At 43.0% G+C, this 18,816-nt stretch overlaps 1 protein-coding gene across 2 annotated transcripts; it reads right to left on the reverse strand.

Annotated features, from left to right (window-relative positions):
* Positions 1 to 10,820: 10,820 nt before the first annotated feature.
* Positions 10,821 to 17,135, reverse strand: RFESD (Rieske Fe-S domain containing). 2 transcript variants are annotated; one of them, XM_033086636.1, is made up of 5 exons: positions 16,929 to 17,135; positions 15,987 to 16,167; positions 15,862 to 15,896; positions 15,474 to 15,653; positions 10,821 to 12,900 (listed from the first exon to the last, which is right to left on the reverse strand). In XM_033086636.1, exons 1-5 carry the CDS (start codon positions 17,004 to 17,006, stop codon positions 12,874 to 12,876), a joined length of 501 nt encoding a protein of 166 aa, XP_032942527.1. In that variant the 5' UTR covers positions 17,007 to 17,135; the 3' UTR covers positions 10,821 to 12,873. The 2 variants fall into 2 exon arrangements, with proteins under 2 accessions (XP_032942527.1, XP_032942526.1); XM_033086635.1 differs by lacking the exon at positions 10,821 to 12,900 and having other exon boundaries at positions 14,365 to 15,653.
* Between the last annotated feature and the right edge of the window lie 1,681 nt (positions 17,136 to 18,816).

Below are 18,816 nucleotides of genomic sequence, written 5' to 3' on the forward strand. Positions count from 1 at the left end.
CATATTTGGTCTTGTGTAGTTTGCGCTGGAACTTTTTCCTTTTTAAACCATTTCCGTTGTAGCTTTCCGGTGATAAAGTACTGAAAACAAATACACAGTCGTTAATGATAAAGGGGAACGATATTTGCCAGTGCAAGGAGATAAGTGCAGGCAAGTCAAGGAGGAGAATTTTTCCCCTGTGGAAGCTGTAGCCTTACTTGCATTGACCCATTCAGAAGTATCCAGCCTATATTTTCAGAACAGTGAGGAGATTTAATGTACTTGAAATTAAAGTCGTTGCCAAACCTGCTCATTAGCTGAATCTGCACACTGGACAAAGGTGCTGCTGATGCTGGTGTAGTCAGCTTCAGGTGCGAGAGAAAATGTGTTGTTCTAGGAAAGGTAAATTTCCGGGTGGTCTTTTTTTTTTTTTTTTTCCCAAAGATAGTATATCTTTCCAAATAACATTAATACACTTTGTTGTATAGACCTGTTTCCTCCCAACACTGCAAAAAATATGCTGTTATAGGCTTGGTTTTATTGGTGCTTGTCCAGACTAGACACGGCTGCTGCAGGATCTGCCATCCAAGACCCCCTGCTCAGTGAAAGCACCAGCAGACAAAAGGGAGCTTCTCTGTAGCTGTAGCCATCTGCCACATCCCCACCAACAAAAGCCATCTGTGTGTGGGAAATGAATGGAGGGACAGTGTTCAGGACCAGCAGCATAACCAGGCCAGAAAAAAAATCATGTAGTCTTGCTCAAATTTGACAGCTATTTTTTTTTTAATTTCCACACATTAATCACAGAATGGTTTGAGTTGAAAAGGACCTTAAGGACCACTGAGTTCCATCCCACCCTGCATATTGAAGTCTGTTTCAGGGATGGCCCAGGCACTGACAGCCAGAGCCCCGTGTCTCTCCAGTCCAACAGGTTTCACTCAGCCCAACTGTTGACTGCTTTATAGAGGTCACAGATGGAGACATCAAGGAAAAATGGATCAAATTCTAAGGCTTTTGTATCAAGTTGTGGAATGGCTATCCCTGGACATATTCAAGTTTCACTGAAGAAGTCCTTGCATAACCTTAGTCTTTTAGACATGCTTGGAGAGGAGGCTGGGTTAGATGACCTCCAGAGGTCCCTTCTGACCTGAATTATCCCCTGACTGCATAAATCTCCTCCTTCCTGGAGAGTGACCACTAAGCCCTGTCCCTCACTTCCTCTTCTTATACCAGATTTCTGCTCCAGAACCAACCTCTCATCCAATCTTGCGGTAACTTATTTTCTTTACAAAGTTTAATAAGCTTTGCAAAAAGCTTCTCAAAGGCTTTTTGAAAGTGCAAGAGGATTATTATGCCCACACGACCCCTTTTATTGGCATACTTACTACCCTTTCTCCAGAAGCCAGTGATGCTGGACTTCACCGGAGCCTCTCCAACAGCTTCCTAACAGACTGTGCTCATCCCTGGATCTCATTTTCTGTCGTAGGCTGTGTCATCTCACCAGGAGTGGCAGGTGCTCCCACCACTTTGGCATTACCCAGGCCCTGCTAAAAGAGTTCTTGAACATATTGGTGGCCTCCTATGATACACAGATCTCAGACACAATTCCTTTTTTTTTCTTGCCACAGTTTCTGATGACTGTTCTAAAAAATTTCATCTAATCCCATCCATTTATTAACATCTATTTTTACTAATTCTTTTTTCTAGTCTTAGTGTATCAGATCAAGTAATACCAGTGCTGAAGCCATGATGTTTTTTCGCATTTTCTTTCATGTACTTTTTATGTACCTTTTATGTATTCTTGGTGCCTTTAGCATGCATACTTACAATTCCTTAAATGTGATAACTTAGCATAGTCCTGGTATTCTGTTAGGCCAGAAGACCAAACACCCTAAAGGCATCCCAGTTGGAGGCTGGAAAGTCCTACTCTGTCTTGAGAAACTGAGTCCTCTCTAAAACAAATCCTCTAAACTAGGATTAGGCCCATCTAACAGGGAATACTTCAGAATAAGGAAATATCATGCTACTCATTCCAGCCTCTCAATAAAGCATCCAACAAATGCTCTAGATATGCTAATTTGCAAGGTCTATAAAATTGTATATGAGATCCACCGTGTGTGTGTGTGTGTGTGTGTGTATGTGTGTATTTCAGTGTATTCCACCTTGGCCAAGTGTCACACCCTAAAAATTCTTTTTAAATACCAAATCAAAAACTCTTTATCCCTTAACTGTGTTCTGGGCCTTAATCTTAGGGCCAAGGAAAAGGTATCAGTGCAACACTGAAAAATATGAAGGGGGTGGGAAATTATCTTGCGAGAGGAGAAGGAGAAAGAAAAACGTCACTTTTAAATTTTAAAACCAAATCTAGTTTGTGGCAGAACAGAACTGTGCAAGCAACTAGTAGGCTATGCCAAGTTGCTAAGCCTGTGAGGATGTGATGTGGGAAACAAGAGCCAGATCTGCTGCTACAGGTTCCCCACCCAAGAACTGCCCAACAAGCCTGCTGCCTTTGGCAGTGAAAGAAACAAGGTCCTGTGCCATGAGAAGGCGACCCACCTAGTGCCTAAATGCCCCAACCTGCTTCTGAGGTGAAGGGCTGAAATCAACAAAATCATTCAGAAGAGGAAATCCCACTCACACTGGTGAAAATCCCCAACTGCAGATGCAGAGTTGCACCCTGCAATTCTCATGTTGCAGTTTAGCAAGAGTTACAAATTGCATTAGAATGAAGGTCAAAGGATCGAAAAAAGTAGTTTATATGTTATTTCTGCTGTTTTAGAAAAGGAAGCCATTGCCACAAGCTGGACACAGACTACTATGTCATGCAGAGGAGCATCACCCCCACCCTAGCTTGCCCTGGTTCCCCTCCCCAAGGTTCGTGAATTTAGACTTGCTCTAAAGCTGAGCTGCAGGGAGAGGTGGGCATTGAGCAGGCACCACAAAGAATGGGGAAGTGACACATGATCCTCAGCAGAGAGCAGGGTAAGATCCCCCTGGAACTGCTTGGCCACACATACTGATGAAATCCCTTCAACAAATCTCTGCCACCTGGCTGTCCTCTCCTACAGGGCACTCAGAAAAGTACCACCCTGGCCAGAGATGCTGCTGATATTTGGGGCGAGGGAAGCGATGGCATACACTCAGCATGTTTTGAAAATTCTGAGCTATTTTAATCCACCTTATGATCCCCCAGATAAGCTCTTAAGACTGAGTGACCCAGCACGTGAATTTTACATAGAGAAGTGCTTCAAACTACTTAACCTGCTCCTGCACAAGCTCAGCCCTTTGTCTGCCCACACACTTTTTCAGGAATGCAGAAGTTTTTAGTTTTTCTTACTAAAATCCTGTTTCTACTTTTTCTTACTAAAAACATACAGCAGGAGTGCAAGAAATATTCAATAGCTAATGTAAATGAAAATTATCTAATAATGTCAGCAAAACAAATGAGTTAGTATCCATTTTAAGAAAAGCAAGTTAAAGAACAAAGATTATACTTAGATATACAAATATCTGCAATAGCCTCTATGCGTAAGTTAAGTTATTCACTTATCAAAATTGTAAGGTGTCAATGAACCATAAATGGATCTTCATAGGAAAAAGTTTCGTGTCTGAAGTTGCCTTCTAACCCTTTTTATACAGCTACACCTTTCCAGAATCAAAAGACATAGCACATTGTTATTTAATTTTCAATATACAGGTATTAAAAATCTACTGATGTCCATTTTGTATTTTAAAAGTATATTTAAGAAAACCCTTCAATTTACTAAAATTGACAGACCTAGTTCAGAGTTACTCTTTCAATCAGCTGTTTCCTTTTTAATTTACTTTCCTGATTCCTATTTTCTTGTTTTCCTTTCTGCTACAACTTCACTGCTGTTTTCTAGTTTTCAGCATCCTTTTCTGTCTGCATACCTGTAAATACAGAAGCAATTATCAAGGCAGGAAGAGAGGATGAACAGTGTGTGATAACTGAATGTTCATGGATTTGAATGTTGTCCTTACTGCTTTGAGAAATTCACTTAATGTAGCCTTATAGCCTCTTGCATTATCCTGCATCCTCATATTACTTATTCCAGAAAGGAAGGTTCTCTCAGAGGTGTTTGGCTGCTTAGAACCTTTGCTGCATCATAATTCTCTATGTGGTGTGAGAAATAACTTCTGATAAAAAGATATAAATAAAGGTGTCTTTGTAAATGGGTTTTTCACGTCCAGTTTTTCATCCACCAGCATATGCCAGCATCCATCCTTCACCACCGGGCTGCTCCCAAGGGCTTCTTCTCCAGGTCTGTGTTCACATCTGGGGCTGCTCTGACCTGGCCCTGTTGAAGGTCATGAGGTTGTCATGAGCCCACTTCTCAAGCGTGTCCAGGCGCCTCTAGATGGATCCCATCCTTCTGTTGTGTCAGCGGCACCAACCAGCTTGGTGTCATCTGGAAAAGTGCTGAGAGTCCACTAAATCCCGCTGTCTGGTGTCATCAATAAGAACAACAATGAGCACAGGCCCCAGGACACAGCCCTGAGGAACACCACTTGTCCTACCTGGATACTGGGCCATTGACCACAACTCCCTGTCTGCATTCACCCAGCCAATTCCTTGTCCATCAAGCAGTCCACCTTAGTTGCATGTCTCCCTAATCTAGACACAAGGCTGTCATGTGGGACCATGTCAAAGGCCTCACAGAAATTTTGGTATATGACACCAGTCAGTGTTCCCTCGTCAGTCATTGCAGTCACTACATCACAGAAGGCCACCAGACTGGTCAATAGTCCCCTGGGTTTTCCTTTGTCATCTGTTTAAAAATGGGAATGATGTTTTTCTTTTTGCAGTCACTGCAGACTTTGCCTGACTGCTCTGACTTTATAAATATCATGAGTGTCCTGGCAACAGTATCATTCCTCAGGGCACTGGAATGCATCTCACCAGATCCCATAAGCTTGTGCCCATTCAGTTCCATCAGGTGCTCTTGAATCTGCTCTTCACTGACAATGGGGGTGATTGCACTTCCCCAACCCTCACCTGCAGTCTCAAGGAGTCAAAAAACAGGAAACCCGATGGCCACAACTCTGAGGCAAAGAAATCACTGAGTACGTCATCTTTCTCCCTATCTGCTGTCACCAGTTCTTTCTTCACTTTTTGGGGGTACACTGTCTCCTTGGCCTTTTTTCCCAACTGATGTCCTTATAGAATCCCTTCTTGCTGTTCTTCATAACCCTTTCCAAGTCCTGTTTCATTTTTGCCTTGGCTTTCCTGATCCCATCCTTACATGTCCAAACAATATCCCTGTACTCTCCCCAGGTTACCAGTCTATGTTCCCACTGGCAGTGTGTTCCTCTTACTCTTCAGTTTCAGGACCATATGCCTGCTTATCTGTGTGGTTTCCTCTCCTGTTACTTGGCTCCTTACACATCAACTAGGAGAGGTCTTCTGGTCCAATAGAAGTCTCTTTAAAGGGCTGCCAGCTCTGATCAGGTCCTCTGTTCCTAAGGAGAGATCCCAAAATATCTCACCCACTAATTCTTTGTACATCTGGAAGTCCATTCTGTTGAAGTTTAGGGTCCTGACCCAGCTTCTCACCAGCCCAGTGCTCTTTGAGGTCAGGAGCTCACCCAGGGCAGGGTCACTACAGCCCAGAAGAGAGCTAGTGCTGGCTTTGGGAGCTTAGGGATAGCTCCAACACCTTCTCCCTGTGGGTGATGCTTGTAGAGTCCTCTGCATGTGCAGAGGGTTACAGGGCCCCTGTGCCACACAGCAGGACTCAGGGTGGAAGGTGTGGGGGCCATGGAGTTCCTTCCACACTCTGTGCAGTGCTGTTCCTCACTGGCCCTTGCCAGTGATTAGGGCCAAATTGGATTCATAAAAAAGAGTTGGGAGGGACCCATGAGGATCTTGAAGTCCAGCTCCTGGCCCTGCACAGTACACCTTAATGAATCCCACCATGCCCAAATGCTTCCTGAACTGTCAGGCTTGGTGCCATGACTACTTCCCTGAGGAGTTTGTTCTAGCTAGTGCTCAACCAATCCCTGGATGAGAAATCTTTTCCTGATATCCAGCCTAACACTCCATGACACAGGTCCCTGTCATTCTGACTTAGACCAACATTTAGAATTGGGAAAGACAGGCAGCAGAGCCTGGGATACAACTAAACTTCTTGACCTGATAGATCACCCTGCATTTTTTCTGTCCCCTTCTTCTTCTTTCTTCCTCCTTTCCTGGCCAACATTCCATCTTATTTTCCCTGGCCTCCAATCTTTTTGCTTGTCTTTGATTTTCTTTTTCCTGGAGGGACCCTGCAAACCTGACCACCCCACAGTGTAACTGGGCAGGGAAAGCCAATATTCACTGGTGTCAATACTTGTTTTTAAGCAAAGAGAGCTCAGTGTACCTCCTTTCCTCTGAAAGGTTCATCTGCCATTCCACACCTACCAGGGACTCTGCCACATTCTCAGGGGTGCTTGGAAGCAAAGTGGGAGGTGCCTAAACCAGGCAGTTTGGCATTAGTGCTTGGCAGAAGACAGCCTAGGGGTGTAAATGACCAATTGCCAAATCACCACCTCAGTTCTGCAGAGAAGATGCTGGTTTCCATCATTCACATCTTGCACAGTCCAGCCACCCCAAAACAGATTGGTTGAAGCTGTGATGAAGTAAGACCTGAGCAAAAACCCTCTAAAGTTAGCAGCTCTGTTTTACTAGAGGAAATTTTGGAATTTGATTAAACACAGTCCTAATACACTTGAGGAAAAACTCCCATTTTGGATATTATTATTATATGATGTTATGTCATGTTATGCTATGTATTATCTAAATTGCATTATATTATATTACTATTATTATTTATTATTATTATTATTATTATTATTATTATTATTATTATTATTATTATTATTATTATTATTATTATTTTAAAACTCCTATTTTGGATTACAATGTATTATTACAGTTGCAGGAGGAATCCCATATTCTCAAGAAATGGGCTGGTTTCAGGAGGCACAGCAGAAGGCACCTCACTGCCCAAGACACCTAATTCCACTATTTGGGAAGCTGACCTGATTTTTGGATTCCACCCCTGTGTCTCCCCCATCTTCTTTGAGGATGTCTGGCAGAGAGGGGGGTGCATCCATCCAGGATTTTGCCTGGTAACTGCATCTGTTTTGCTGTTCTGCTTCAGTCTTCCAAATACTAGTCTACAAACCACAAGTGTGTGCAGCATATCTTCTTGGAAGTCAAGAACACCTGAAGAAAAACCCACCCAGAGCCCTTCATCTGTTGTCTTCTTGACTTTGAGCTTTCTGGGACCCCAAGCCTCAGGCTACGACAGCACTCTTGTTCCTCCTTGTAACTGTCAGTGCCATGAGGGTCTCCTCAGGTGATGGACAGCAGAGGCCAGCCATCACCTCCCCGCATAGTTTTCAACCACCAACACCTTCACCTGCACACATCAAAGCCTTGCTCTCTGTCCAAATGCCTGAAAACTTGTGAAGCAGCCCCCAGCACAGAAAGCTGTGGTTGCAGAGAAGTTTTTCCAGCAGCTTCCCTGCCAGCATTTGCTGGAGAGAAGAGGCTGCCAGGGACTTCTGAGCACCCACTCTGGTGGGACAGGAAGGCTGCATCTGGCTGGTCCGGACACACCTTCTCCATCAACTCCATCATGGCTTTCAACAGGAGGCCTCATCCTGCTGTCTGGGCTCAGAAGGATTGGCCCCTTTCAGATGGCTGGGTTGCTGGAGGTGTCCCTGTTGGTGGCTGCATTGTGGCCACTGTGCTGGACAAGGGTCAGCAGCCACTTGAAAAGGAGAAGATTGGCCACGAGCAACTCCTCAGCCACCCAGACGGAACAGGAATGCAGGGTCAACAAGGCAGAAGCAGCCTATGGGCAACTGCCCATTTGAAAGTGGCATGAGGCAGGGGGAAGGCTGATTTACAAGAGATATACTCCGAATTCTAATTCTAATTCTATTTTTTCTGTTGGAACCTGGATTATCAAGCTCTGAAAAGGATGAACATCTGAAGGAAGACGGCATCTTGCAGATATCTCATTGACAATTCACCATTCGCTGCCTCCTGGGAGACAGAGCTTTGTTTACTCAGAACCCTTGTCGAATTTGCATACATATGCATAACCATTTACCATAGCTCTCCTTAATCTTATATAAAATAAATCTGTGACTAGGGTGCATTCCCAGGTACCACAGAGTGTCTTGCCAAGATCCCATCTCAGCAGCAGGTATCACACATGCCCCACACTCAGCAGGATGGGACACAGCTGCAGTCAGCTCAGATGTGCAAGTTGTCAAGCACTGCTGGGGTAGAAAAGATCTTACAAGGAGTGAAGGAAGCTTGTTTGGGAAACTCAGTTCCTCCCCTTTGAAATAAGGGCCTCAATTCTGCTGGTTGTCAGGCAGCTTGCCCTCCATTGTTCCATTTCCCTGGGTGCAAGGAAACTTAGAAATGGGTGGTAAGTGAAAAACCTCGACAGAGATTTTTGTTAGCAGTATTCATTCTTAACTAATGTTTATATCACTCCTGAGATGTAGAGATGACATTGCAGAGCAGTCATCCAGGTACTTTAAATACCAGGAGTTTGTAAATGTGAAGTTGCATTTATATTTTTTTAATTTCAGCAGGAACAACTCTGTCTAAAGAAACTGATATTCTTCTCACCTGCAACTGCTATAGGAAGGGACATGGAAGGGTGTGACAGTGACAAAAAACATTCCTTCTTCCTTTCCCCCACCATCTGTGATGGGCAATGTGGTTTGTCCTAAGACTGCAACAGGAAGAAGGAACTCCCTGTGCTCTTGCATAATTGATACATTCCAGAGATGGGGGAGCTGAGATGTTTGGTTTTGGTGGACATTGGCCTGCAAAAGTGCACTAAAATGCTGTTGGAGACTGGCCCAAGTGGTCTCATGAAGTTGCAGGCAGCTTCTGAATGGAACACACACACACACACACACACTTCCCCTTACAGGAATGCCTGCAGGGTACATTACCTGGAAGTCTGGGGAACACTCACTTCTGGACAGAATACAGATAAAACCCCATAAAATGTCTCTATAGGTGCTTTGTTCTTTTGTTATTGTGCACTCCACAAGGCCAAAGACTGTAAACCTGTGTTTCCAGCTGAACCTGCTGATAATAGGAACACTTTAGACACAGGCTGTCAAGCAAATCTGAGACTTAGTGGACCAAGCCACACCTGCTCCAGGCAAGTTCTGCAGAGTCAGGGGCAGGGAGGGCTCAGGAGATTTCTGACAAGCTGCTTTATACAGGTAAGAAGCAGGTAAATATGTCACAGTTGCAGGAGAGCAAAACAGCTGTCCTGAGCAAGGGGCAGCCACCATTTGTCATCTCAGGAAGGGAATTTAGAACAGCTCAGATTTTGTCCCATTTGAACTTCAAAAGACAAGAAGTCAAGATTTATTTTCTTTGGCCTGAGGGAAATTATGGGTTCCTTCTTGTTTCATTTCACAGTAGGGAAGTATGGGGAGAGTGTTCAGGTAAATGCCAAAACCACATTTAGTATTTTTATTGTTTCATTTAGAGTATTTGCACTATATTAATACTCTATACCAAAACTAAGAAACATTCCAAATATTTATTTCTGCTTCAGATTCACAGCTATCAGCTATTAAAAACAATGGAAAAAGTAACCAGAGTATCACATCACATAAAATCATAAAGTCACAGAAAGGTTTGGGTCGGAAGGGACACTTAAAGGGTGTCTAATTCCAACACCCCTGCCATGGGCAGGGATGTCATCCTGCTCCTACAAAGCCCCATCCATGCTGGCTTTGGACATTTCCAGGGATAGGGCAGCCATAGCTTCTCTGGGCCCTACCCTCTCACAGGGAAGAATCTCTTCCCAATGCCTGACCTAAACCTGCCCTCTGTCAGTTCGAAGCAATTCCCTCTTGTCCTGTCACTCTAGGCCCTTGTGAAAAGTCCCTCTCCAGCTCTCTTGTAATACCTTTACAGACTGGAAGGGACTAAAATCATCGCAGAACCTTTTCTTCTCCAGTCTGAACAACCCCAACTCTCTGAGCCTGTCTCCATAGCAGAAGTGCTCCAGCCTCAGATTTTCACAGGCTTCCCTGGACTTGCTGCAACAGACCTCCATCCCTCTCTAGTAGGCCAGAGCTGGATGCAGCACTGTAGTGAGGGTCTCACCCGAGTGGAGGAGTAGAGGTCCCTCAACCTGCTTCCCACACTGCATTTTCTGCTCCAGGACATTTTTGGCTTTCTGGGTTGTCTGAGCTCATTGCCAGCTCATCTGGAGCTTCTCATCTGCCAACACCCCGAGTCCTACTCCTCAGGGCTGCCCTCCACCCATTCTCTGCCCTACCTGTATTTGTGCTGGCTTCGCCTTGATCCAGGTGCAGGACCTTGCATATGCATTTAGTTACCATTGAACCTCCATTCTGCTTAGCGCAAGAAAATTGATAATGAAAATTGGTGTGAACACCTGCATGTCCACACATATTGCTGGCTTCAGGTACTCTTTCAGTGCTGCAAGGTGACACAGCCTCCAGGGAAGTGCTGCTGATCCTTATCATCCACGGCTTTTCAAATTCAGATGACAGTGTGCTGGTCTTCTGAGTACTGAGCCAGTACCGTGCCAGGAATACTCAAGGCCTTATAATGAATATAAGGGAGGCCATCATTTCACTGCTTTTCTGTGCTTTTCTGGGCCAAAACAAACATGTGATTTTTTTTTTTTTTTTTTTTGGGGTGGGGAGGGGTGGGGAGAGAGATGTTCAGCACACACTGTAATAAAAATAGCTTTCCCTTGAATGTGAATCTTAGATGTTAATTGAAATCAAGGAAGGACCTATTTGTACAGAGGCGATACCTTTCATTAAACAACTCACATACATTAAAAACATCAGAAAATCTTCAGGTGCAACGGACCTACTTCGGTAGGGGCAAAAACTTTACCACTTTTTCCACCACAGTGATTGTCTTAATAAAGAGGGATCACCTTTACTGGTAATTTCTGCACTATCTGGGTCCTCAGCTCAGAGCTGTAGCAAAAATTAATTGTAATTTGAACAGTTATACGAATTATAACTTTTTGCTTGTTTCTTTTAACAAGATAACACATATTTTTACTTTCAAGTAGAATAATTATTCCTGGAATTGTCTTTCTTTTATAAGCCTTGGATTTTTAACTACTACGGTTTGAAGTAATAAACCATACCTCTCTGACATCTCTCAGGAGAACAATTCCACTGTTCAAGCATCACAACTACCTTTGTCAAGGAACTGTCTTCATCTCATGGAGGAAGAGTCACAAATGGGCTAATTAGGACATCTGCACTGATTTTCCAATATTTTACCTACAGGCAAAACTGTCACTTTCATTTTTAGTCTACTTCAATAATTTACGGATGGCAGAGGCTGAAAACTGTGCTCAATTCTTCATTCAGCTAAAAAATTCACGTATTGAAATCCATGGGTTTGCATGAATAAATGCCGCATCAAAAACAGCGTTTGCAGAAAAGAGTTTGAAGAGCTGACCCAATTTACCACACCCCCTTAAGCCTCACTGACTCCTCCTTTCTCTCCCAGCATGGTGCCTGCTCACCTCCTGATGGAGCTGACTGAATTTGCTGGCCCACGGACCATGAAAACCATGGACCCCAGACACTTCAGGTGCAGCCAGAGTGGGGAAGACCCCAGGGGTCCGCTCTGCTGTGTCTGCAGCTCTCGCGCGGCTCTGCCAGCAAAGAGCAGCCTCCCCACACACACACAGAGGCTGAAATACCTCTCCACTGCTGTTATTTCCCTTCCCCATCGCCTGCTTTCCCCCTTGGAAAGCAGCTGCCAAGCCAGAGTGGTGGAGGTCAGTGAGCACTGACTCTCACAGTCCATATGTGTACCACCAGCAAGGGAAGCACACGAGATCCTTCTGATCATTTCAGAAACCAGAGATGCAAAATTCATAACTGATTGCATTCCAAGTACGAAATTAGGAACTGCACAAAGCTATTGAAAAGGGCTTCCACACTGTAACACTGTTTTTAACATCGCTTTCCTACAGAACGAACATTTTTCCCTCCCTGTGATCTGTCATCCTGCAAACTGCTCTCCTCCAATATGCTCCATAATGAACTTCTCAGTTCCAGCTTAATAGCAAGTTTTACATTGAAGGGGTCCTTAATTTAATAAGCAACACTGAGTGCAGCCAGGGGAGCATTGCAAAACAAGGCACTACAAACTGAAGGAAAAGGACTGCACCCAGCCTTACAATCAACACTGTCTAATCAAAGTTCGCAGCGCAGGTACATCAGGTCAAGATTCATGCTGCACTTCAAACTGCTACATAGTTTTCACCTCTCTTTCTCAAACACATGTTTCCATAACAGCATAAACGTAAATTATTTATTGTCTTCAAGCTGCTTGCTCGTTATAGAGCCTGAATGTCTTGCAGAATCATCACAAAATTTTCATGCCAAAGCATAGGATGTATTTCTCTGGTCCCTGCCTGGCTGATCTGTGATGAAAAACAGGTGGCATTTGCTCATTTGTCAAGTTAAACTAAACCTCCCTCCCTGCAAACAAACAAAACACTCTATGGGAATGACTTGTTGATCGCTGTCATTAACACGGTAATTATCCAGCCACTGACCCACTGACCCCCACAGCTTCTCATTGCTTCCTCTCTTCATTGTGCCTTAAAAGCCTCCTTAGCATCACTGCCTTGATGTAACCACTCCTCGTCTCCCTCCCTGTGCTTCATGCACTCTTACCAGTATAACTAGGAACCTAGAAAGGGCTGGCAAGATAAGAATATTCAACTACAGGACATTAAATATTTAAATTTCCAGATTTGGTGCATAGTCTAGCACTTCAAAGCTCAGAATAGTCCATGTATTTTTTTAAAGGTAGCAACTTTAACATGTTGAAGGCTTTGCTCTTTGCTGTCAAAAAAAAAAAAAAAAAAAAAAAAAAAAAAAAGAAAAAGAAAGGAAAATGAAAAAAGGAAAAGAGCAAGGGTAAAATAAAACAAAAAACTAACAACCCACCAACCTCCCCTGCTTTGTTCACAGCTGCCTAAGTTAAAAATCAAGGGGACCAAAATCTAATGGACAAACTTTTAGATTTTAAATTCATGCAACTTTCCTGTAAAAGAAAATTAAAAAAAAAAAACAAAACAAAACAACCATAAAAGCTTGCAGGTATTGGGCCTAAGAAATAATGAAGAAAAACAATTTATTTACAGCTGGTCATGCAGTTGCATTTATTCAATATGATTAAGCATAAGCCCATGAATAAACAGTTTTCTGAATTTTAGCCAGTAAATGCAATTCTGCAAAACCCTGAGCGCTCTTCCAGTAGTATGAAGATGTCCATGAAGCTTTCAAATAAAACTTTTTATTTCCATCATTATCTAAGCATACAGAAAATAGCATATTGTCCAGTCAGTGCTTTCTTAAACTGAACTGCATCTCTATTAATTTAAAGAGTCAATTTCTAGTAATGCACTACTTCAGGAAAAGTCAATAAAAATACTGTCTCAGCAATTACATGAGTTAGTGCAGGTGTATCTGAAGGTCTTGCAATACTCTCCTTTTGTACAATCCATGTCTTTTACTAGGACACAATGTCTGTGGTCAAGTTCAATCACAGGTGCAGGTAGCTGGGTGAGGAGGGAGGGAGGGAAGAGCAGCAATTCTTCATTCTCCAATTCTTTGGTAATACCCAAGCCCCCAAGGCACCTGCTCCACCTTCCTACCATTTACCCGGTGGCTTCAAGAGAAGAAGTTGACATATTCATTTAAAAGCAAACAAGTAGTAATAGAAAAGCCCCAACAAACCACAGAACTAGTCAGTACACAACAGCATTTTCTAGCAGACAATCAAGATGTGGTTCACCTGATCGAAGACAGACATTTACATCTGATCATGGGCACTGGCTGGGTGAGTGGTCAGGGAGAGGAAAAGAAGGAGGAGGAAGAAGAAGATGACAAGACAAGCATCTCTGTGCTGTATTTCTTATAAAATGTGAAACTAGGGTAGTTCAGCTCAATAGCACTCTCAAGGTGTCATTTCTCCCCTAACAACTAAAAAATCTTGTTGAGGAGGCACAACTAGGATGTTGTCTCAATTTAGATGTAGTGAAATGAATTGATTATTATTGCTTTTTTCATTGTGAGCAATGTGGCACAAATATTCCTTTGATTTTTCCCTCTGCCTCACTACTTCTAAACACATTTCTACAAACAACAGTGCTGACACTGGCCTAGTAACCCATGACATATATTAAAAGCAAGGCCAGCTGCAAACACAAGAGAAACTTACAGATAAAGAGCAGCAATTTCAAACTGAACCAGATCATGAATGAACTTTGCAAAAAAACAACAAAATACACAAAAAACCCGCACTGAAGAACTGCAGCCATGTGGAAGGTGTATTTAAAATATGTGTTTATGTGGCAGTTTGGGACAGGTTTACTGGTGGGCTGGGCAGTGCTGATTTAACAGTTGGACTCCATGGTCATAAGAGGTGCTTTTCAGCCTCAATGATTCGGTGATGTTCTGTGTTCACAGGGTGTCTCTACACTCCACATGCTGAACAGCAGAATCCGCTATCTTGGAGTACAGAACTCAGGAAGAAACTTCCTTGGAAGGGGTTTTTGGAGCAGATCCGATATGGTACAGTGAACACACAGAGAAAAACACAGGTTTTGCCTCTACACAGGAGGCACACTAGTTCACACCAAACAGCTCCCACTTTAGCCAACAGAATCAGGAAGAACAAACTATACATTACAAATCCTTGCCACATTATTCAAATAACTAACAAAAAGAGTTCAGCAAGAAGAAGAGTAATAAATACTTCCATATGCTCAAGGAAGTAATGCTCAAATTGGCATAAAAGAGTGCACCAAATAATGGTGAAGTTCTGTGCTTCCCTTTGTGGCACCAAATAAATACCTAGAGATCACACAAATATCTCAAGAGTTGAAAATTTCCATGTCATTTTTACCATAGGCATCAGAAATATAAACTGTTAAGTACATAAAGATAACCTTTACACCTGACTATCTACCTTAAACTATGTAGTTTTAAAAGCCGTAGTATACTATATCCCCTCTTAAAATTTAAAATAGCCCTAGTAAAATATCAAATACTGTGAGGCACTCTGCTGAAATTAAGTCTTTTTTGAAATGCAAGTGCAAAAAAATCCTCAGCACAAGGTAAGTCACATTTCTGACAATGAAGGGCTTCTTATTCATTTCTATGTATTTCAATGCTTTAACATAACATTACCATTAGAATTTAATTTGGAGACAATCTTGATGGCACAGTACATTTTCATTTCCCAAAAAAGATTCTTCATTTGTGCATTCCCCAAGATTCTGCTGTTTGGCCATGAGCTACTCTGCAGCTTCTGAGTGGCTTTGTTTTCCCATAACTAATTCACCACCATTTTTGTACTTGTCAGCAAAATAATCAGAATCAAAGCTCACAGACAAATCTGGAGGACTCACATAAACATTTCCATTGTCTATTGTGACCTTATGAATCCTTTGTTTCACTCCTTTTGATTGCCACTTTGGTGTTGGTGTTGGTTCCAGAGGATTTATTCCTTCATACAATCCTTCTCCTGTTTCCAAGGTAATCTTAAACTTATGCCAAGGACAAACAATACACGCCTGTCCATCGATATCCTGCAGGAAGGAGAAGAAGAAAAGATAGCAAGTCATCTTCTAGGATAAATGGTATATTTGGTAATTTGGTTTTATGGCTGTCTGCTGTTATATATATATGACTTTTTTTTTTTTCAATATAATGTTCAGATAAAAGCATTAGGACAAAATCAATTAGAGTTTTCACACAACTCTGTGACTCTGCATTATTTTTATTTTGCTTACATACCTCTATTTCTCCACGACATAAAGGGCCTCCTTCATCTGAAACATGGCAGAACATCATATTAATTCATGCAGCTGATTTTATGTTCAATTCTAGCAACACTGAGATCACACAGGCAAGTATCTTACGATAGCAGCGAGAATCCAGAGCATGAAATTTCCCCTCATGGTAGAAAACAACAATTTCTCTGCCATCGATTTTGGCTGTTATTCTTTGGGACTTCTGTATGTCCTCTTCTTTGCCAATAAATATAAGACCATCTGGCTCTGTTTCAGCTCCTCCTGTTCTTGAGCTGTGCAAATCCACATCCTTAAAACACACATACAAATAAAATGAAAAGATCACTTATAAAGCAATTCACATTTGGATTTCAAGTGGGGAGAGGGAGAAAAGGTTTCAGTGAAAGACTATCAACATCCAAAGGAAGAAAAGCACAAGAGCTTGGTAATAATGTTCGGTTAGTGTGCTCAATAATAGAACTAACAGGACAAGGAAAACCAGCTGATACCTAAAGCTGAGAAAGATAAACTCTCAATCACTATTCATTTACTCTGCTTCTAAACCACTTCATCCCACAAAACCCATGTGTGTGCAAACAAATATAAGGATGGCAAATATAAAATACTGTACATTTCAGGTATGAAATGAATCATGCAGATCCAATATTCTCTACGTAATATTTTGGCTAGAAATAAAAAGTGATTCAAGTTAATAAACAGATATTCTGCAAAGGAAAAAAACCATTATTTAGATGTATTCAACCCAACATGTTTGGCAAATGTGACTGCTTTTGTTCCTCTTACATATTTCAAACATACAACAGACTGTCTCTCTCACAAGAGGGTATATAAGCAGTTTTATGACAAAAACAACATTCCCATTACATTTACTTATGGGTAGCTACTGTGTTCCAATTCTTTTCAAATTTCCAATACAACCTCAATTCCTCAGAAAAATAAGGTTTAAACAGGCCTTTATAAACACAGAAAAGGGAACCACGAATTGCAGGGAGAGGGGGACATGTCTCTCTGGCTGCAGGGGGTGCAGAGCCACAGAAAGCTGCACTTTACCTTTGGTCCACACCAGATTGCAATGGAGATTAGAAAGCAGATGAAGAAATGAAGGCTGAGGATGATGAGATCCAGCATAGCCTCTTTTCAGGGGGTCTGTCACCACGGCCCTGCCTTGTTCCCATATGTCACCAGGTGCTTCTCAGCCCCTCTTTAAGTGCAAGCAGGAGCCAGCTGGGCCAGGCCCTAGAGCTCCCTATGACAGGACTTCAGAGGCTCAACGCGTCAGAAGCCGGCTCTGCCAGGGCTGATAAGACCCAGGGACACTCTGGGGCTGGCCTGATAAGAGAAGAGCAGAGCCACCAGTTCCCCCTGCTGCTGTCCTCACCGTGAGCCCACGCTACTGCTGCCTGTTCCCAAAACCCTGCTCAGATCCACACGTGGTGCATCTTCAGGATCAGAAGCTTCAGGTTTCCTCATAAACCACTGCACTGGGAAGAGCAGTTTAAGGTTTAAGTGACAGTGTGGCATTTCCAAGACCAGTTGTTAACAGATCTGCACATGATCAACTGCTAAAACCAACTCCCTGTTTCCCAGTTCAAGGAACTGCCACCCAGTCTTAACCCAGAAAGTGAAACGTCACTGCCAGACTTACAGGACAATCCAGTAACGCATTCACACTTAGGTTTTTTCAGGAGATACTGGAACCAGAGTTAGAAATCCCCAATTTCTGCTATCACCTTTTGGCTGACTCTGCCTATAAACTTTCCAAATTGGCAAAGATACTAAAATGCAGAAGCCTGTAGTTAAAACCCCTCTTATTAAGACACCTCTAAAAAACCCTGTATATATAAACACATACATCTACAGAAACACATACACATACTTATTTGTGCACACACGTATTTGTGTGTATCTCCCAATCAGTATCAAATGATACCTAACCAGCTCATTTTGTGATGACTTCTCACACTGAGCATGGATGTTGGGCACATAAATTATCCAGGCTCCCATTCTGAAACTTGACAGATCATCAGCATATCGTGGACCCTGAGTGGCCTAAATTGCACAAGCAATCAGCAGCCAACAGGTTGCTTTCGCAGCTGATACTGGCACGCTTATCTACAAACAAGTGTAGACTAAAGACTACACTGGCACATCGGGGGCCGTCCAAAAGAAAATCCCCAAGGCAACTTTCTTCCCTTAGATAAGGGGAAATGGGTCACATCACCCTCTCACAGACCCCATTTCAGAATCCTGAGCTGCCCGGAGCGACTCCAAGCCGTGGAAGTGAGCACGCTTCAGTCGGTAAGAGGAAAGGTTATTTTCAGGCTTATCTACAGAAAGTTAGCCTTTGCCTTTTAACAGTTTTTTTCCTGATATTTTCTTAAGACTTTGGCTGCTTTGATATTTTCTGAGTCGCTGCAGACAGCATGGATCGAGTTGTCTCTGCTGCCAAGTGCCACCTGGTGGGAACGACAAGGAGGTTTGGGAGCAGTGTAAGGGCTCCTTCTCCAGCTGGAAACAGACCTGGATTTGTGAATTGTGGCAATTCATTGCTGTACCCTGCTCTGAATAATTTTTCCCCATTTTGGGAAAAAAAAGAAAAATTTTCGCGCCTCTGTCCCCGACTCTCCTTAGGGGGAAGCTCTGCCGTGGGTGTGAGGAGAGCCCGGGGATGTTTCCAGGAGGATGCTCCGCCGGGGCAGGGCAGCCCGTATATGTACGTGTGTGTGCGTATATAAATATATAAAATAACTATATAAATATATAAATATATTTAAATATATAACTATGTAGATACAAGCCTCCGCGGAGGCTCGGGGAGGGTCAACAAAGCAGCGGCTGCCCCTCTGCAGGAGGGGAGAGAGGGAGGAGGGACTCCTCACCCCGCATCTTCAGCCACACTGCCTCGGCATCCCGCCGGGGCAGACGCCGTCCTGCTGCT

The sequence above is a fragment of the Catharus ustulatus genome (genome assembly GCF_009819885.2).
Source record: "Catharus ustulatus isolate bCatUst1 chromosome Z unlocalized genomic scaffold, bCatUst1.pri.v2 scaffold_29_arrow_ctg1, whole genome shotgun sequence".
Lineage (NCBI taxonomy): Eukaryota > Metazoa > Chordata > Aves > Passeriformes > Turdidae > Catharus > Catharus ustulatus.